At 34.5% G+C, this 22,119-nt stretch overlaps 1 protein-coding gene across 1 annotated transcript in view; it reads right to left on the bottom strand.

Annotated features, from left to right (window-relative positions):
• LOC145671116 (uncharacterized) overlaps window positions 1-14,205 on the bottom strand; it is a 63,636-nt gene extending 49,431 nt beyond the window's left edge. Inside the window, exons 1-2 of the mRNA XM_081739905.1 lie at window positions 14,051-14,205; window positions 2,689-2,818 (exon numbers count right to left, since the gene is read on the bottom strand). Coding sequence (XP_081596031.1) covers window positions 2,689-2,818; window positions 14,051-14,080 — 160 coding nt within the window. The 5' untranslated portion in view covers window positions 14,081-14,205. The remainder of the gene's footprint in view (window positions 1-2,688; window positions 2,819-14,050) is intronic.
• Window positions 14,206-22,119: the final 7,914 nt, after the last annotated feature.

Genomic DNA, 22,119 nt, shown 5'->3' on the forward strand with positions numbered 1-22,119 from the left:
TTCTTCCCGAACGGACACACGGACATACAAATTAAATATATATAGGACCTTTTTTGCCAATCAGTCTTTAAAATAGTAACTTTAATTTTTTTTTTTTTTTTTTTTTTTTTTTTTTTTTTTTTTTTTTAATTAACTACTGTTCAATTGCTGACTACAATGTTTAACAGTATTAATGATTTTAAGAAGGTTAAGGAACTGGTAATCATCCTCACTTGCTTCAAATTTCAAACTCTGATTAATCCTTGCGGTTTCAAGGTTTCGACTGTCCCTTAGAGCCTTACTCAAGGATGTTAAGATATTGATAAAAGAAACAAACGCATATTCGCCGAGAAAGAGCGGTGTAGGGATTTCCTATGTATTGCTGGTTTACCCGTATTATGCACGTTAATGTAAACCTGCAGTCAATTGATAAGTGAATACAGTAATACTAGAGACAATACATTTCTGTACTTGTTTTCCGAGGTGTCTGCTTTATTTTTCTTGAGTGTTATTACTTTTATTTATCGATTTTTGTTTTCATTTTATTATTTTAAAACTCTTCTTCGGCTGGGGAAAAGCTGAAAAATTGATAAGGAATATATCTGTTTCTTATCACCATCTCTTTTGTCAAAATCAATATTGTCAGGAAAAAAAAAAACGTCAATTTTGAAATGGATAAAAAGTAAGTATCATACCTCTGGTGATTTTGTTTAAAAATTTTGACAATATTGTGTAATGTCTTAGAAGTTACCTCACCCAAATTCAATGTTGGCACTTTAATTAAAATGGAGAGTGATAACTATTTCTTTCTGTGTTTTGGAATTGTGCAAGATTTTAACAGTGGTCGATGTTGTGTCTACTTTCAAACAATGTTTTGACAAACCCCATAATATTCCTTAATTTTAAATTTTAACTCTATTTCTCATTTTGGAATGTTTGTTCTGACACTTGCAGAATGCCTCATATCGGAGTCTCAATGATGAAACTGATTGTATTATACAATTAGATTTATTTTTAAGGTATAGGGAACAATGAGTGCAAGCTTAGTTTCTGATATCACAGTATCGTCACCAACTAAGGAGACGTTGACGGAGAACAAATTGACAGAATTGAATGGTTGAGTACGAAATTTAATGGAAAAAAGCTAATATTCCAAAAATTTTAGTTTTCTATTTTTTCTTATATATAACCAAACTACAACTGCCTAATGCATCCCACAAAACTAACGATGTTGAAGTTCATAACTAATGATCAAAACTTACATTCTTATTTATAATAGAGAAAACGTTTGGCACATCTCTCTCTTAACGCTTGACTGACTTTATTGAGTATTTATCGTTATGAAAATATTTCCACCAGACGCTCCTGCCCTCTTCAGTCACTCGACATAACAACAACACCAAAATTCAGGAACTTATTTTGTCCTTATTTAACACCGGTACAACATTAACTCGCTTCAAAATAAGAAATATACTTGGCCAACGAAAATTTTACCCTTCAAATACACCATACAATTATAAAAAAAAAGAGACAACTGTCAAGGAAGGACTTTGTAGAATATTACCAACCTTGCCACTTCTCATATCCCTATAATAGTTGCTCCAGAGTAAACCCTATGTGCATGTGCATGACAAAGAATTCGCAAAGTGGGTTTAACGCTCACGAAACCTAAAGTTTTGAATAGAACAACAGATAACACAATAGTTATCTCCCGCGCAAACGGACACACGGACAGATATGGTTTTGTCTTCCTCACAGACGGAAATACGGAAAAACATAGTTTTGTCTCCCGGATGGACGGACGTATCGACAGACATGCTAAATATGAAAATAAGTTTTCGTGGTGTGAATCAAGCTCCTTAATAATACCCCGGGGCATCCTATTGTTTTCAACTCAGCTATAAATGTTAATACTGAAAAACAGTTTATGGAATACAGAAAGTACTTCATTATTATGTCAACCCTTGCAGGAGTATACAAAGCTATTGTTAATGTGAAAATCCATACATTGCTAGAAGTTCAAAGGAATTTTATACCAAAAATTAAAAAAGGGTCGAAGGATCAGAATTGGGCAATTTTAAGTCTACCAAAATATTAGGAAGGTTCAATCATAATATTAAAGAAGTCCCAAACAACATCACAAATTGCAAGGAACGTATTTGAGTCTTCTGGAATTCTTTTATCAGTAATATTTTTCAAAAATTTCAGTTGCATTAACCTTAAAATCTACCTTGCGATTCTCGTCATGCACATGCTCAAAGGCGTGATATCGGTGCAATTAGTTATGTACTTGTAAGAAATTCAAGACTGATTATATTCTGTAAAATGAATCCTTCAGAGTTGATGAACCTTTTTTTTTTCTAAGTTTAGGATTTTTATAACTGTCTGTGATTGAACTTAGTTTCTAACTTACGATCTTAGTTAGTTATGATGTATCTTACAATTTAGTGTTAAAATAAAGACAAATAAGAGTGTGAGCTCTTGAATCTCAGTGTTCTACGGATGAATGAAGAGGGAAGAAGCGGAGGAAAATGTTAAATACTCAGACAAAATAAAGTCAGTTATATCTTCAGACTGTTAATAGAGAAAGGAGTGTTTTCTTTAGTAACAGGTTTTAGTTTACGTGATTTAAATAGTTAATCTATAACAAGAAATTTGATCACAATGGAGAAACAAGCAATAGTATTAAATATATAAAGAAATTCATACCTTGTTCTTTATCAGATTCGCTATTCTCAGACTGGCGATTTGTTTGTGGAACTAGTGCTTGAAACTTATTAAATGCTTCTACACGAATCTCTTCCGGCAGCGATTGAAGCTTTCTGAAGAGAATTTCAACCTTCAAAAAGACAAATAAGAAGACAAGGAGATAAATAATATAAATAATGATGTACGTATACAAGAAGTAAACTGTTTCAAGAAAGAATAAGATAATCTGACAACTAAATATCATGTGGTTTAAAACCCAAATTTCAACCGCTTAATTTACAAAAAAAATATAGATTCTCTCTTTTTCTGTGCTAAACTAGTGTCATACATTTATCTCAAGTTTGAGGGAAGACGAGTCTCTGAAAGTACAGAGATACCTTGGATAACGCGGTTAATTGGTTCTACGAAACATTCACTCTACGGAAAACTGCGTTGTTCAAGGCCTATTTACATACAATGGGTTTTAATTGAATTTATTCGTTACAAAATAATAATAATAATAATAAACAAGTTTAAAAATGAAAAAATATTTTTATAGACTAAATAATACACAATATCTTTTGTACCGTACATACAGAAAATGTAAAAAAGTAATTTTTCAATTGTAATTTTTCAGTTTTACGTTTCATGGTTATGCCCTGTAGGTTAAAGAAAGCGGATGATTAGTGAGAGCGAATGATTACAAAAGAATTTGAGGAATAAGTATATGGGAGGGAACGGAAGGACCCCAAGGAAACTCATGAATATGATCTTGTACTCCTCAATCTCGTATGTCTTGGCATTGCCCAGGGACCTCTCGTACCAGACGTGTGCGCTTTACCACTTAACCACCCAGACCCCATTCTCCTACTGTGGTTAAAGTTGTCATATCAGCTTTTTTTTTTATTTTTTTTATTTATTTATTTATTTTTTTTTAAAAAAGAGAATCATTAGTTCTTATGAGGGGAAGGAAGCAACCAGAACCTGTGCTAAATATTGTACACCACATAGTAGTTGACCAAGGTGTTCTAATGGTGAGCCGAAAATACATTGGCGCCATTTATGATCGTACATATGCTCTACTTACACAACTTTACCCTTGTTTATTCCCCCTGCAAAAGATCAGCAGAGTACCCGATGGCAGAACTTTCTTTGTCTTTCTGCGATGAGCTTTTGTAAGTCAAAAGTTTTCTGCAGGAATTCTGCAAACATTTTCTACAGAAGAAACACTTGTGATTCTTAAAATTACGCTTTACGCGACGTAAAAAGCTGTTCAAACTATATTTATGCGAGTAGTCCGTCCATTTAAGACATCTACACACAGCAGGCATGTTTTCATACTTTTCTGTCTCCTTTCTTTTTTCCTCTGGCAATTTTTCTGCACAGGCGCGGGAAATTTTCTGCGATCACATCGCAGATCACAGCATGTTCTGCTATGGAGGCAGAGTAGTACGAAGTGTGCTTCATCTACAAGTATACCTTATACAGGACGCAAAATTTCCGGTCGCCTGGTCGCCATTGGCGACTAGAAATTTAGAGCTGGCGACCAGTGTTCAGTAGGAATAGTTTCTGCAAACTCACATGGTTGTGTAGTTTCTGTTTCACTTGAAATTAATTGTCAATGCGTGAGAGAAAACACGGAATATGAAGAGTTCACAGCGGACATGGAAAGTGAAGTGTTCACAACGTCGTAATTTGCCCCTCGTTTCCCACCCTCAATCGAAAACTTCATTACGAGATTTCCAAATTTTCTTTCAATTGTCACATTTTGTGCAGTTTTACCTGTGAGTATTGCTTCATGTGAGAGAGGCTTCAGCAGCCTCAACGGAGCCAAGACTGCCTACAGGAATTCACACTGACACACTGGATGATTTGTTGACAATTTCCATCAATAGCCTTTCACTTAAGGACTTTGATCTGAAAACTGCAATCGACAACTGGTACTTCAGTGTAGAGAGAGAGCGCGTTACACAAACGTGAAGTCTTAAGATAAGATATTTTTTAACATATATATGAATTGTCCAATTCAAAATTGATTATCCTGAATCTGTCTAGTTTTAAAATTTTATGCCCTGATGTGACCCCTTTGTTAAACCGAAGGCCCTGGGGTGCAAGAGGAGAGGCCCTCTCATGATTTGTACGTGAGAGATACTGGCGACCATTATTTTTGGTCTGACGAGTGCTTCTGACTTTGAAATTTTGCGCCCAGCCTTATAGATATATAATTCCTTTCGAAAATTATTAATACCAATTTCAAATTCTGTCACTATATTCATTTCATCGTTGAACTGGTATGCTCGAATAAAAAGATCTAGAGCACCATCACGATTTTGAACGCTTGCACTATGTACTTCAGCAGTAATTAAAAGGCACAGAGTACATATAACAATGTGACATTTCCTACCCTTTATTTTATTACCAGCATCATATTCTCTGGCTCCTCTTTTTGAATCGTTCTTACTGATTGACTATCTATTATTTCTTAAATTTGATTTAAACTACTCGCTGAGCAAAAACAAAATGTTTATTGCAAAAATTACTAAATTTTGTTTTACTCAGTAGTTAGAATCAAATTTAAGTCTATTTAAGGCGAAACTTAGAAAAGTATTATTTCTACTGAAGATGTTTCATTTTTATATGAATTTTGAAAGAAGTCTAATGATTTGATTGGTCCCCCCAAACCATACTTGTATACGGCCACTTAAGGCACCACAGGAGAAGTAGGTTACAACTCCATAGGCGCTCCCTGTACAACTATACCTGAAAACTTCCTGATTTAACAGGTTTCGTCAATTCGATGTTTGTATGAGTAAAAACTTGAAGTTTTAAAAAGACATGCAGTGCACATAGTGCAAAAAATACAAGTTTTCTTATCATTTTAACCTGTACAGATTGGGGAATAGCTTCAGTACTATGCTAAGGGTGATGGAGGAACTGCTCAGGAAAAAACTATGCTAATGCTTTAGTGTCACTTAATTTGAAAAACGGACCTGCTATGTCAATTGTAAACGGTCAGGGCGGTGGTTGGATCTTGATCGAACTCCAGGAGATAGAGACCTGCACGGGCCGAATTTTACGGTCCGAACCCGGCCCGATAAGTTTTTTAACATTATTGGCCCAAGCCCGGCCCGGGCCCGATAAATTTTAAAAGTTTTTGGCCCGACCCCGGCCCGATAAATTTTTAAAAGATTTAGCTCGAACCCCAATCTTTCTCAAAATTTAGTATTAAACTTGACCTAACCCTCAAAAACATTTTCTAAACTCTGGTTGACAACCTCACGCTTGCCTTCCGAATGGTACCATTGCCTCCTAGAACTTTGCCTGTCATCGAAAGAACAAAAACTCCATTTCCTGTAACAAAAATCTAACTTAATTGATTTTAGCATAGTGATGATGGCAATATTGTTTAGCGACAAGCAAGACTTTCCCACCCCTTCTTGTCATATTTTGGGTTCAGTGAAGATCATGGTCAGAGCTCAATTTACCGCGCAATGCCTGCAATCCTCTATAGTAAAAGTGGAGCCGCTAAGCAACACAAACTGTAAATACGGTAGCTATTGCATTGTTTGTAATATTATTCACGGGCACACTTCTTCAACGTTTGGCTTTATTCCAATTATTGTTTAACGAAAGTCAATAATTATTAAAGAATTGCAATTAATCGGCCCCAGCTCGGCCCGACCTGAAGAGAAATAAGTGTCGGCCCGCCCAAGCCCGGCCCGGCCCAAAGAAATAACAGTCGGCCCGCCCAAGCCCGGCCCGTGCAGGTTTCTACCAGGAGATAATATTCATGGTATAATGATCTATGTTGAGGTTGATCCATCACGTCTTTCTCAGCTGAAGCAAAACCATCAATATGGATTGTTACACTGCTGAACTCCATGAAATGCATAGCAACTTTGGTTCCAAGCACTCAGAAATGTTCAAAAGACACGGTGTCCCATGTTGTGCACACTTAAAGGACGTTGCAAACTCTCCACGAAATGAAATAAAATATTTTAAGTTTTACGTCCCACGATTATGCCGGCTATGCTAAAACAGACGACGATGATGAGAAATGAATGAAATGGTGGAACGAGGAAAGAGGGAGGAAACGTAAGAACCCCGAGAAAACCCACGCACACGGTGTTTGTCCACTACAAGGTTCACCTGGCGCGAGTTGGGATCGAACCAACAATCCCGTGCACCTGAGGTGAACACTCTACCCTGAGCCACAGCGATCCCGACTCTCCACGAGTTGCACTATGAAATCCTCCATTGACTGTGTTCTCCTGATGTCTTTTCCGCCGACTATCATTTCTTCCAGCATCTCGAGTCTTTCTGTAGGGATCGGGCGGTGCAATGTGCGTTAAGGACTTTATTTCACAACTAGAGACTTCTTTCACTGCGGAATCCAACCGTATGATAAACTATGGCAAAAATGTGTTGCTGCAGACTGCAAATATTTTGAGATTTTTAGGCACTTGGGGATGACGGACTTGTACGTATTCATACGGACAGGAAACTCGGACCAACCTAATATATTGAATTTTAATGGGAATCGAAGTAGAGTCTTCAACTTACTGTACCGATTCGTTAAATTCTATGTAATCTGATTGCTCAAATTAATTTTTTCTTCAACCTCAAGGTGTATGGCAATTATAATTTGAAAATCTGCTGAATTACGAACACGATATGATTTGTATTGCTTGTATAATACGTAACTGAAACAGAGCTACCATAACAACTAAAGTCCCACCCTTCAAGATGAGAGACATATTTTAATTGTCAAACATTTACATTCCTTTTTTTCCTCATGTAATAAAGTTACTGCTTTAAACAAAGAAACCAAAAGTATATTGCACATAACTAATATAACTTCTTTTCGGATACTTTTTGCTCAAGAAACTAAGGCTCGATGGCTTTCGAAAGTTTCTATTGGGAAATTTTAAGTGATTTTTTTCAAAACAAGAAATTTTCCTATTATCCCTGATAGGCACGCGACGCCGACGCAAAGAAAAACTATTCAATTACAAATAAACCGACGTTAAGTCGTCATCCTTTGTTATTTATAACTGCTTAAAAGTAATATCATAGACATTTGTAGTCTCGCTGAGGGACATTATGTCCCTCTCTAGGCTACTAATCTATTCTATTTTAAAGAAAATTCTTCGTGCAAAGGTAAAGATGACGACACTACTAAATGGCCTTTTTTTCATGGAAGAAGAAAGATTTTCTTCCGAATCCTGTAGCTTAGCAATTCTACGAACTTCACTGACATCCACAAATGAGTCAACGTTCCAGATGTCTAAACTGAGCAGCTCTTCTCATCTCAGCCCCTTCGTTTAATTATTTTCATTTCAGATCGCCATAAACTAACAGTTATGAAGGCAGTTAAAGAGCAAACTAACCCAGAAGATCAAAGAATTTCTAGCTTTTAGCCTATGATATATTATAGAGGTGTTCTGAACTTTAGACTTAAATTTTCCATTCCATTTTAATATTCTTTGCCCCATAAAGCAAAAGTTAAAATTATATTCATTAAAAATTTAGAATCAGAAACAAATTCAGTTCCTCCAATTAAAACTTTTCATTACAACCAACAATAATACGTATTGCAAAGATTTTTCACGGGAAGTGCGTCTGAGATTCCCTTGATGGCTTGAGCCATAGGGGTACGTGTCCTTTACGTGTACACTCACCACCACTTCCCCTGCCTGAACCGGGATAGAAGAAACTTTGCTTCAAGTGAACACTTGCCACACTAATCATACTGGACAAATAATGTCTTAGATAAAATATCGCATTTATACCCATTACGCTTATGCCTTCCCACAGTTAACGTGCCCTGAGGAATGCAGCATTTATAAATATGGTTGTTGAAAGTACTGACTATCTATTGTATGAAAATTGCAGGTTATATGTCAAATGAGTGCTGTCCTCCTTTAGTGGTGCATCATTTCTAAAATTTACAAAGAAACATAGAATTTTATTTTACAAGAGCAAGAAATCAACAATTTAATTGTATAGAATAATCTAATCTCTGATTCCGCCAGAGATACTTCTTGATTTTAGTGGTCACCTAGCACAGGTTGGTTAGGATTTTTCGCAAAGATATGGAATTGGAGGTTACTTTATAAAATGATATTACATTATTTTACTTTAAATAATGTCCTAATATGTTCTAGAGTGTTATATCCTTGGAGCAAGAAAAATAACTTCATGTAGATTGATAATACACCGCATTCTTTTATGCCATGAAAACGGTTGTAGCACCGAAGGTGCGATACATTATTATATGATTAAAGATATCAAATACTTTCGACAAAGTGGATACTTTGAAATATCTAGGACCAACATTAACAAAACCTACGAACAAATTAAATATCGACTAAAAACGGAATTCGTGTTATTCTATAGCCCACTCTTTTGGCCTTCGCAAATTTGTCGAGGAATTTCAAGCTTAAAATATATAGGCCTAGAACCATAATAATGCTTGTTGCACTGTATGGTTGAGAAACGTGGTCCCTATCTCTGAGGGAAGAACGCATACTTAATATCTTCGAGAACAGAATCCTGCAACGAATGTTCGGACCCACGAGGAAAGGAAATAGCGAATGTCGGAAACTTCATAACGAAGAATTCCATAATTTGCGTAATTTACCTGACATTGTTAGGGTCATAAAATGTAGGAGGTTCAGTTAGGCAGGTCATGCACATGCAGACGGAATGGAAGAAACAAATTAGAAACTGAATTTAATTGGCTTAAGACAGAACTCAATACAGAGCTTTTGTGAATGCGGCATTCATATTCCGGGTTCCAAAGCCCATGGAGTTAATTAGTTACTATCATTCCAGAGATATTCGCCATTTACTCAGGTTTGAACAAGTTAAATACTTATAAATCTGTAGTAAAGCTTTCCACACAGTTTTTTTTTTTTTTTCTTTCTTCACTCAAGTATGGAAGCATTAAAGAACATGCTTATGGGCATTTTGCAGTGACGCGTGCGATGCCTAGGAGCAGCGACGTCAAAAACATGGAAGATCGAAAAAAAAAGGGGGGGTAAATTTTAGAGCTTTTTTTTAAAAAAAAAACAATTAAAAAAATCCTGACACATCCCTATTTATCCTAGGATCATGGTTCATACCTCGTTGTGTTCATAGTGAAGCAATGTTTCCAACTGTACCGCTCAAATTTCCCTATTATGAACATGAAGCGTAAAAATCCCAACCAAATTGGAAAGAAGGGTTTTTTTCAGGATAAATTTTCCCTTTTTTCCGGAATTTCTCCCCTCAGGTACACGATAGGGACATGTGAGTTGTACCGTTTGAACCCTAGCCTCATTTGAAACAAAACTATGTACTAGTCATGACCCTAGGATAAATTGGGATGTGTCAAAAAAAATCGAATTTTTCCCCTATTTACACATTGTTAGTCAATTATTTTGGTAAACTTTCTACAGTATTGTCACTATTCATCCTAAAATCATGAATCGTACCTCGTTCCTACCGGCATGATTTAGCCTTTCGAACGGTACCACTCGCATGTTGGTACCATGTACCTGAGGAGATAAAAATTCCTGCTTTAAAAAAAGGGATTTTTCACAATAATTTCCCCTTTTAGAAAATTTTCTCTTCTCGGGTATACGTACCGACATGTGAGTGGTACCATTCGAAAGGCTGATTCATTCCGAAAAGAACGTGGCATGACTCACGGTCCTACGATAATTAGGGATGTCTCAGGAAATTCTTATATAATATTTTGTTCTCTATCATGCTAAAAAGGACGTGGGATATTCCTTACAAATAGGGAAATTGGCTCATATTCTCAGTTCTCAGTTGGCAGGGCTTAAAAAATTCACTCGCCTGCTCGCCAGTGGCGAGTACTTTTTCATATTTGGCGAGTAAAGTCCGACCAATCAAAAATGTGAATTCAAGAAGAAATAGCAGATGTCACTCTTTTTTCATTTTTAAGAGACAAGCCAATAAACAAAATAAAAAAGGTATTTATATGTTTACTGTGTCACAAATTGATTTCTGTTTATTTGTGCAAACACTGTAACTGAAAATGGTTTGGCTAGTAGATTTTTTGACTGGCGAGTACTTGCAAGCAACAGTTTACAAGCTCTGTCAATTGGGTTACCTGATGTATCGCCGGACCAATTTTAGAAAATTTAGCAGATGAATTGGAGAATTTATATTGGTTTGCAAGGAAGAGTGAGTGAAAGTCAGGTGAGGGGAATACCTGAAGGTAAGAAAATGCTTGTTGTTGTTAGTTGCTTTTGATATTGTAAGCGGCACAATATGTGGAGGCGGAAGGGATCATTTGGCGGAGATGTACACCTGTTATAATTAATGAGAAAGCCAGTGTGAAAATTGTGCGTAAATGACAAGACTGTCACGAATCGTGTTTGAGTTTTATCGTTGTACCAAAATAAGGAGTGTCAATTGTTGAAATTGTGTGAAAGACATGGACTACAACTTTTGGATATAGTATACGTAAGACCGTCAGAGTTCCAGAAGGAGCTGGACGCTCATACTTTTAGGGATTATTCATTGAGTATCTACGAACTTACCAAGGGGGTAACAAACCCACTTTCATTTACTTCGCGAGTGATAGGAAACCCAGATCATGTTGCATTCACACTCGAATATAAAGTGTGAATACAGCCTGATCTGCATTTCTTCTGTGTTCTGTTACCACTTCTACATGAAATACCATCAATTTTCTACGTAGTGCAATAGTAAGAAGTATCCTCGTGCACTAAAGACAAGGGCGGTCTCAAGTAATAATAAATTAACTTTTTTCGATGGTCAATGTTCGCTAAGGGGGTTCAGTAATTTCTTCCACAAGAAATTTGCAATTTCTCCACTTCTTTCCATTGATTTTCGTTTGATTACATAATATAACGTTTATAGGTTAGGTTCGTTTTGGACCCCCTTAACGGAACATGGACCTTTTCGATTTCCGAGTGATGCAACGATACAGCAGTAATGCCCAAACCAAAATAAGGATATAGTATACGACAGTGCCTCGTTACTTCCCGAGGACGCACGAAGTGCAGTCTTTTACAGATTATTCACTGAACATCTAGGAACTTAAAAATGGGGTAAAAAAGCGAGTGTCGTTCACTTTTGTGGTGGTACGAATATAAAGAACAACGTATGTATTTCACTTTTGGGATCGTACAACTTGTTTCTTTTGATGCTCGGTGAACTCTCTTCAACTGTTTGAGAGTTGTATGCAGTAGTAGCAGGTCTACCGTGATTGATTACCGATTTTTGAAGGGTTGTTTCGTGAAGGTTTGGGCTCATTCCGTAGAGGTTTTTCTAAGCTCGCGTTTTTTTTTTTTTTTTTTTTTTTTTTTTTTTTTTTTTTTTTTTTTTTTTTACTTTCGCTTATGTTATTGGTAATTTGCATTTTCGGGATTTTCTTGCGGGCCGTATAACGTCCTGCAGTTCTACACAGAGGTTCCGCCTACATGGGGGTGCCATTTTTTTTTTTTTTTTTTTTTTTGGTTCTGCGTATATTGACGGAGCTTGTGCTTTGTGTTCTGCAGGTGGCAGTACGGTAGGAAGAAGATGAAAATGGTGATATTTGTACGTTTAAGTAAGTAAAGTGCGTGGATCGTGAAGTAAATGTGCGATCTTAATCTTTTTTTATATTTGTGCTTTAAAATCTTGTATTGCAGATCTTGTATTGGAGATAATAAGTGATTTTTTCTGTTGATTGATAGTTTAATGTATTAAAATTTCAGCACGTTGGCGGTAAGCACTTCTATGTTGCTGAGTAGGTCATTGTAGGCATTAACTTTTCCACACCTTTATATTTCGTGATTAACAATAATATAGCCCTTGTACTTCGGGCTATATGTGCGCTTTTTCGCTTGGTACTCCCTCCCTAATTTTTATTGCATTCTTAAAATGGCCCTTGTACTTACAGATGTTCTTCTAAGAATGTTTTTTTATATGGTATGCGAAGAATAATAATGTGCCCTTGTACATTTTGTATGAGTATATGTGGGGCATTTGAAACACATATCGCATGTCACGTGCACGTGGATGCTTCTTACTGTTGCACTATGTATAAAAATGATTTTATTACATGTAGAAGTAGTAATAGAACACGGAAGAGACCCAGATCATGTTGTATTCACACTTCATATTGGAGTGTGAATACAACATGATCTGGGTCTCTTGCGTGTTCTATTACCATTTCTACATGTAATAAAATCATTTTCATACGTAGTGCAACAGTAGGAAGTATGCACGTGCACTGGACATAATGAGGTCCTCTTGTATACTATTACCGCGTGGTTAAAATATTTTCTCTTGCACTTGAGTATGTGTACAAGTAATATTACAATACTACTAGAATTGTTTATAAAAAAAAAGCAAAGACATATTCTCTCTATTATTAACTAGCGACTGTACATTGATATGCAGGTTTATTTTAAGAAAATACCAGAAATTGTGCAAGTTATTAGTTGTTTGTGGTGTACTGAACCGTTATTTATGAGTGATGACACAGAACATGTAAGGTTGCCGTGCATTTTTTAAATAGGATTTTGCAAAAGGGACTAAAGTTCAGTATTCTACAGTTGAATTTTGAAATTTTACAGCTAGAATTTAGTGTTCTTAAGGTGTAAATTTATAGGCTTAACTGCTGTATCGCCAGACACTAAATTCTAGCTGTAAAATTTCAAAATTCAACTGTAGAATACTGAACTTTAGTCCCTTTTGCAAAATCCTATTTAAAAAATGCACAGCAGCCTTACATGTTCTGTGTCATCACTCATAAATAACGGTTCAGTACACCACAAACAACTAATAACTTGCACAATTTCTGGTATTTTCTTAAAATAAACCTGCATATCAATGTACAGTCGCTAGTTAATAATAGAGAGAATATGTCTTTGCTTTTTTTTTATAAACAATTCTAGTAGTATTGTAATATTACTTGTACACATACTCAAGTGCAAGAGAAAATATTTTAACCACGCTAAATTGAGTAATTAAATCTGAATATGGTGTCATTGCTATCTATTTAACACTGGATAACTTCGTAATGTACGATGAATTATAGCATTTATCTCAATATATCAGTATTATTTTCAGGTTAACTAGTATCAACTTTTTATTTCTACTATAGCCAACAATGCAACTTCTTATACGTAATTTGCCATACAAGACAATTGTTAGTCAACAATTCCCTTCTCTGAAAGCACATAAACTTTTAAAAAATTAACTGGTTGAAAGAAATTATGCTAATCCGGCGTAATTTTTCCTTCAATTACGCTCAAAACTAACCTTCAATTATCCACAACAAAGTATAGGAACTCTTTAATGCAATATTTTGTACATTATATTCAACTCAGAATTTTTCATAGTTAACTTCGCTCACCTCTTCTAACACGTTTTTCTTTTCTTCCATTTTCTGTTATGAAGAACTTACTGATTCAAAACTTCCAAATTGCAACAAATGGCTGCATTATAGTTGGAGAGTTGAACGTCACAAATGTCATACAAAAACAAATGAGTAACGAAATTCGATATAACAAGATTAATGGAACTGAAGATCATCATTCCATACGGACCCTTCAATCCCTTCAGACCAGGTGTAAAAGTGGATCTGTAAAAGTAGGGAGACGGTAGGTAGCAGCATGACTTCCCGCCTTGCCCCCTGCCTATCTTTGCCCATTGTAATTTTTTAGGAACTAGGGGGACGCCGTACATACTTTTGGAGGTAGGAGGACGGCGAACCCCACACTTTTAACCCTGCTTCAGACCACTGGCGTCTCTAGCATATAAAATTTGGGGGAGGACATCAAAGAAAGTGATTTAAATGGTACTACCTAGCCTAACCTGTTTATTATCTTCGACAACATTTGTTACCTTCCTCCTTACCTTCACAGGCTCCCTAAAGTATATCAACAACTTTTATAATCGGCTAAGAATTTCACAGCCAGAATAATACATTCTAAATAAATATAATTATTAGACTATTATTTACATGTTATTCTGTTTTTAGTCAATAAATTAAATTAGAATAAAATATTGAATATTTTGTACTTCAAAATATTGGGGGACGCGTCCCCGCGCCAGAGACGCTCATGCTTCAGACACATCTAACAGTGTTGAATTCAGGCATGTTCAAGGGGGTGTTGAGCCTCCCCTAGAATATATACGCCCCCTCTATATTATCTATAATTACATATGCATTGAAATATTTGTTTTGTGCTGTTTATTTTTTTTTTTTTTCGAAAATAAAAGTCTTAAAAGCAAAAATTTTTGTATTTTTAAAGAAAATTGGTTTCTTCTTTTGCCCAACCTAATTGTTCTAATTAACAAACCACGTTCTCATATAAAGTCGAAGTTAAATAAAAACCTGGAAATTAGATTCAGACGCATACAAGCGATTTACACGTTACTTAGGGAAAAACTGTAATATGTTGGTAATTGCAACCAATCAGACAATAACAAGTCGCGAGTTTTGTTGCGACAGATTCCTGCTGCTCTATTGCAACCTAGAACAAAGCTCCCCCCTCAAATTTTTATTGCTTCCCTAAGACAAAAGTCTGAATTCAACACTGACATCAAGGACTATGTATACTTATATGCTGCAGATTATAATTTACTCGGTTTGTGGCCACAATGAGTGTGTGAGTCTGAGTACTTTTACGTTCTATACTGTTAGAAAAGTCATAGCAACAGTATACTGTAATTAAATGAATCTGTAAATAAGATCTGTCCGATTATTATTATTATTATTATTATTATTATTATTATTATTATTATTATTATTATTATTATTATTATTATTATTATAACTTAATTATTTAGAACATTATTTTTCTAACTCAACGTTCCTTCGTAACTGAAATTCAAATTCAAATTAGGAATCATCACCAGGAGCGAGGGGACGACATTTTCATAGGTAGTATAGGCTAAAATCGTATACTCGAAAATTGTCCTATTTTCAAAGAAGAAAGAAAGAAAAAAGGACACTTCGTGCATGCAAGCTTCTGCCGGACAGATTAAAGATCTACTCTATATGTAGTTAGTGCTTCTTTTACATTTGTAAGATCAAATCTGTGTGCTACATCAATCACTTATTTGCTAGGCGAGCATAGTTTTATTAGGTGAGAATACAAATGTATGTCCAGCTACGAAGTTTCGGGAGCAAGGGTGCCCATATTATGGTTTCTAAAAAGGGGCAAGAAAAAGCGATATTTCAAATATAGTTTCAAATTTTGCTGCAGCTATTCTAAAAATTCCATTGGGTTTTCGATATTCCGGAGTATAATTTCCTCTAGGGGGGTGCGGGCGCCCCACCTTGTCCCCACGGATGGGCGCCCTTGCTGAGGAGTCTAAAGCAAGTAAATCAACCGCATGGATGCGCCCCTGAAGGAGGTAGTTTCCTTTTTACTACAGGAAATTCATTATGATTTATCTAAATCACGTATACACTGTTTCCTCCAGGCATACTTCAAGGGGAACCCTCTCTCCGTGGAAGTTAATAAAAATGATATTACTCTTATGCATGGCGTATCCTTTAGCAAATGCAGTCCCCTTACATTTTGATTTTGCCCCTCCAGATAAAATTTTCTGGAAGAGAGTCTATATATGTTGAATTTATTAAGATATATACTTTAATGTAACTGATGAAAGTTATATTATCAAATACTTCCTCTCATAGAACAAATCACCACATGTGTCTCGAGCTCCTTTCCTTAGCCAGTTTGACTAGTTTTTAACTATGGTTGGTGGGAAAAGGAAAATTCGGTGTAGGAAAATTTTATGTAAGAAAACTCGATGTAAGAAAATTCGGTGTACAAAAAACTCGGTGTGTGGAATGTTGTAGTTGACCGTAGGATTTATTAAAAACTCAACATTGAGGATAAATGAGATTATTAGTTTTAAGTTCAAACTGTAGTAGACCGTAGGATTTATTAAAAACTCAACATTGAGGATAAATGAGATTATTAGTTTTAAGTTCAAACTGTAGTAGACCGTAGGATTTATTAAAAACTCAACATTGAGGGTAAATGAGATTATAAGTTTTAAGTTCAAACTGTAGTAGACCGTAAGATTTATTAAAAACTCAACATTGAGGATAAATGAGATTATCAGTTTTAAGTTCAAACTGTAGTAGACCGTAGGATTTATTAAAAACTCAACATTGAGGATAAATGAGATTATTAGTTTTAAGTTCAAACTGTAGTAGACCGTAGGATTTATTAAAAACTCAACATTGAGGATAAATGAGATTATTAGTTTTAAGTTCAAACTGTAGTAGACCGTAGGATTTATTAAAACTCAACATTGAGGATAAATGAGATTATTAGTTTTAAGTTCAAACTGTAGTAGACCGTAGGATTTATTAAAAACTCAACATTGAGGATAAATGAGATTATTAGTTTTAAGTTCAAACTGTAGTAGACCGTAGGATTTATTAAAACTCAACATTGAGGATAAATGAGATTATTAGTTTTAAGTTCAAACTGTAGTAGACCGTAGGATTTATTAAAAACTCAACATTGAGGATAAATGAGATTATTAGTTTTAAGTTCAAACTGTAGTAGACCGTAGGATTTATTAAAAACTCAACATTGAGGATAAATGAGATTATTAGTTTTAAGTTCAAACTGTAGTAGACCGTAGGATTTATTAAAAACTCAACATTGAGGATAAATGAGATTATTAGTTTTAAGTTCAAACTGTAGTAGACCATAGGATTTATTAAAAACTCAACATTGAAGATAAATGAGATTATTAGTTTTAAGTTCAAACTGTAGTAGACCGTAGGATTTATTAAAAACTCAACATTGAGGATAAATGAGATTATTAGTTTTAAGTTCAAACTGTAGTAGACCGTAGGATTTATTAAAAACTCAACATTGAGGATAAATGAGATTATTAGTTTTAAGTTCAAACTGTAGTAGACCGTAGGATTTATTAAAAACTCAACATTGAGGATAAATGAGATTATTAGTTTTAAGTTCAAACTGTAGTAGACCATAGGATTTATTAAAAACTCAACATTGAAGATAAATGAGATTATTAGTTTTAAGTTCAAACTGTAGTAGACCGTAGGATTTATTAAAAACTCAACATTGAGGATAAATGAGATTATTAGTTTTAAGTTCAAACTGTAGTAGACCGTAGGATTTATTAAAACTCAACATTGAGGATAAATGAGATTATTAGTTTTAAGTTCAAAATGTAGTAGACCGTAGGATTTATTAAAAGCTCAACATTGAGGATAAATGAGATTATTAGTTTTAAGTTCAAACTGTAGTAGACCGTAGGATTTATTAAAACTTAACATTGAGGATAAATGAGATTATTAGTTTTAAGTTCAAACTGTAGTAGACCGTAGGATTTATTAAAAACTCAACATTGAGGATAAATTTGTATATTAGTTTTAAGTTCAAACTGTAGTAGACCGTAGGATTTATTAAAACTCAACATTGAGGATAAATGAGATTATTAGTTTTAAGTTCAAAATGTAGTAGACCGTAGGATTTATTAAAAACTCAACATTGAGGATAAATGAGATTATTAGTTTTAAGTTCAAACTGTAGTAGACCGTAGGATTTATTAAAAACTCAACATTGAGGATAAATGAGATTATTAGTTTTAAGTTCAAACTGTAGTAGACCGTAGGATTTATTAAAAACTCAACATTGAGGATAAATTTGTATATTAGTTTTAAGTTCAAACTGTAGTAGACCGTAGGATTTATTAAAACTCAACATTGAGGATAAATGAGATTATTAGTTTTAAGTTCAAACTGTAGTAGACCGTAGGATTTATTAAAAACTCAACATTGAGGATAAATGAGATTATTAGTTTTAAGTTCAAACTGTAGTAGACCGTAGGATTTATTAAAACTCAACATTGAGGATAAATGAGATTATTAGTTTTAAGTTCAAACTGTAGTAGACCGTAGGATTTATTAAAAGCTCAACATTGAGGATAAATGAGATTATTAGTTTTAAGTTCAAACTGTAGTAGACCGTAGGATTTATTAAAACTCAACATTGAGGATAAATGAGATTATTAGTTTTAAGTTCAAACTGTAGTAGACCGTTGGATTTATTAAAAACTCAACATTGAGGATAAATGAGATTATTAGTTTTAAGTTCAAACTGTAGTAGACCGTAAGATTTATTAAAAACTCAACATTGAGGATAAATGAGATTATTAGTTTTAAGTTCAAACTGTAGTAGACCGTAAGATTTATTAAAAACTCAACATTGAGGATAAATGAGATTATTAGTTTTAAGTTCAAACTGTAGTAGACCGTAGGATTTATTAAAAACTCAACATTGAGGATAAATGAGATTATTAGTTTTAAGTTCAAACTGTAGTAGACCGTAGGATTTATTAAAAACTCAACATTGAGGATAAATGAGATTATTAGTTTTAAGTTCAAACTGTAGTAGACCGTAGGATTTATTAAAACTCAACATTGAGGATAAATGAGATTATTAGTTTTAAGTTCAAACTGTAGTAGACCGTAGGATTTATTAAAAACTCAACATTGAGGATAAATGAGATTATTAGTTTTAAGTTCAAAATGTAGTAGACCGTAGGATTTATTAAAAACTCAACATTGAGGATAAATGAGATTATTAGTTTTAAGTTCAAACTGTAGTAGACCGTAGGATTTATTAAAAACTCAACATTGAGGATAAATGAGATTATTAGTTTTAAGTTCAAACTGTAGTAGACCGTAGGATTTATTAAAAACTCAACATTGAGGATAAATTTGTATATTAGTTTTAAGTTCAAACTGTAGTAGACCGTAGGATTTATTAAAACTCAACATTGAGGATAAATGAGATTATTAGTTTTAAGTTCAAACTGTAGTAGACCGTAGGATTTATTAAAAACTCAACATTGAGGATAAATGAGATTATTAGTTTTAAGTTCAAACTGTAGTAGACCGTAGGATTTATTAAAAGCTCAACATTGAGGATAAATGAGATTATTAGTTTTAAGTTCAAACTGTAGTAGACCGTAGGATTTATTAAAACTCAACATTGAGGATAAATGAGATTATTAGTTTTAAGTTCAAACTGTAGTAGACCGTTGGATTTATTAAAAACTCAACATTGAGGATAAATGAGATTATTAGTTTTAAGTTCAAACTGTAGTAGACCGTAGGATTTATTAAAACTCAACATTGAGGATAAATGAGATTATTAGTTTTAAGTTCAAAATGTAGTAGACCGTAGGATTTATTAAAAACTCAACATTGAGGATAAATGAGATTATTAGTTTTAAGTTCAAACTGTAGTAGACCGTAGGATTTATTAAAAACTCAACATTGAGGATAAATGAGATTATTAGTTGTAAGTTCAAACTGTAGTAGACCGTAGGATTTATTAAAAACTCAACATTGAGGATAAATCAGATTATTAGTTTTAAGTTCAAACTGTAGTAGACCGTAGGATTTATTAAAAACTCAACATTGAGGATAAATGAGATTATTAGTTTTAAGTTCAAACTGTAGTAGACCGTAGGATTTATTAAAAACTCAACATTGAGGATAAATCAGATTATTAGTTTTAAGTTCAAACTGTAGTAGACCGTAGGATTTATTAAAAACTCAACATTGAGGATAAATGAGATTATTAGTTTTAAGTTCAAACTGTAGTAGACCGTAGGATTTATTAAAAACTCAACTTTGAGGATAAATGAGATTATTAGTTTTAAGTTCAAACTGTAGTAGACCGTAGGATTTATTAAAAACTCAACATTGAGGATAAATGAGATTATTAGTTTTAAGTTCAAACTGTAGTAGACCGTAGGATTTATTAAAAACTCAACATTGAGGATAAATGAGATTATTAGTTTTAAGTTCAAACTGTAGTAGACCGTAGGATTTATTAAAAACTCAACATTGAGGATAAATGAGATTATTAGTTTTAAGTTCAAACTGTAGTAGACCGTAGGATTTATTAAAAACTCAACATTGAGGATAAATGAGATTATTAGTTTTAAGTTCAAACTGTAGTAGACCGTAGGATTTATTAAAAACTCAACATTGAGGATAAATGAGATTATTAGTTTTAAGTTCAAACTGCAGTAGACCGTAGGATTTATTAAAAACTCAACATTGAGGATAAATGAGCTTATTAGTTTTAAATTCAAGCTTTGTGTAGAACGTACTTTTACTGTCTACTATAACATATTTTAAAAAATTGTGATCGTTAAATAATTTGCATTCTAGATTTCGACGGATTTTAATATTTCATGACTCATACATGACGAGAAATTAGTTTATAGATGTCTACCCGTATGATTTAGCGAAGCATAGAGGCCACTGCATTCGATGTACCAGCATTTAATTTGATGATCAAGCTTTTATGCTGTTCTAGAATTTTCGACTTCCAAAAATAGAGGTAGGTTACTGGAGGAGTAAAGTTGAAAATTGAAGATTTTTAAAGAACTGTTCTAACGATTTTATTTGTATTTTATAAGTAAATGTTTAAATCTAAATTCTTCAAAATCTTCATAGTTTATTTATTTATCATATGTTACTCATAATTGTAAAAATAAATGCAACTAAAATGTCTACTCTGATTGGAGAAGTCAATAAGGAGCCAATAGGATTACAGTACTTGTTTACCTTAACTTAAGGCAAACAAACTAAAGTGTCTGATTGGAGGAGAAGTCAACTATTTGTACAACTACAGGGTGCGGCACGTAAAACCGGCCCGTCGTAATATTCTGGCATATTGTGTTTTTGTCAACACTTAAATAATCTACCTTCCTACCAAGAGATGGCGTGTCGAGGTCGGGTCGACTTACGTGACCTGCAGCAGTCACGTGCAGCCGCAGCCAGTGAAACTTGTCGAAACCAGTTGAGAAAAAGGCCTCGTGTTAAGCCGGGTGAGTGTCAGTGTGTGATAATGCCGTATTCGATACCCGAGCGTGTTGCCATTGTTGAAGGGTTCATTCTCACTGAATCTTTTGTGAAAACAAAGAATTTGTTTCGGGAGAAATTTCCAGGACGTTCTGTGCCAGCAAAAAGCACCATTCAGGAATTGATTGAAAAATGGCGGCGTACAGGATCGGTTCAAAATGCTCCCAGGAACAGACGACCATCTGTCTGCACACCTGAATTAAAGATGCAGGTGGGGGAGATAATGACAAGAAGTCCTCGAAAGTCAACCAGAAGATTGAGTCAACAGGTTCATGCTAGTGAGAGAAGTTGCAGACGTGTTTTAAGGGGACTGAAGCTAAAACCGTACCGGATAAGTGTTGTGCAAGAACTGAAGGAGCCTGACCTGCAGAAGAGGGTGCATTTCTGTTCATGGCTGTTGAGCAATGTTGCCAGTGGTTTCTTGGATCCACTAATGCTCATCATGAGTGACGAGGCGTGGTTCCACCTGTCTGGGTACGTAAATTCCCAAAACAACCGGTATTGGTCGACAGGAAATCCACACGCAATCCACC

Source organism: Thermobia domestica, chromosome 15, assembly GCF_964235325.1.
Source record: "Thermobia domestica chromosome 15, izTheDome1.hap1.1, whole genome shotgun sequence".
NCBI lineage: Eukaryota > Metazoa > Arthropoda > Insecta > Zygentoma > Lepismatidae > Thermobia > Thermobia domestica.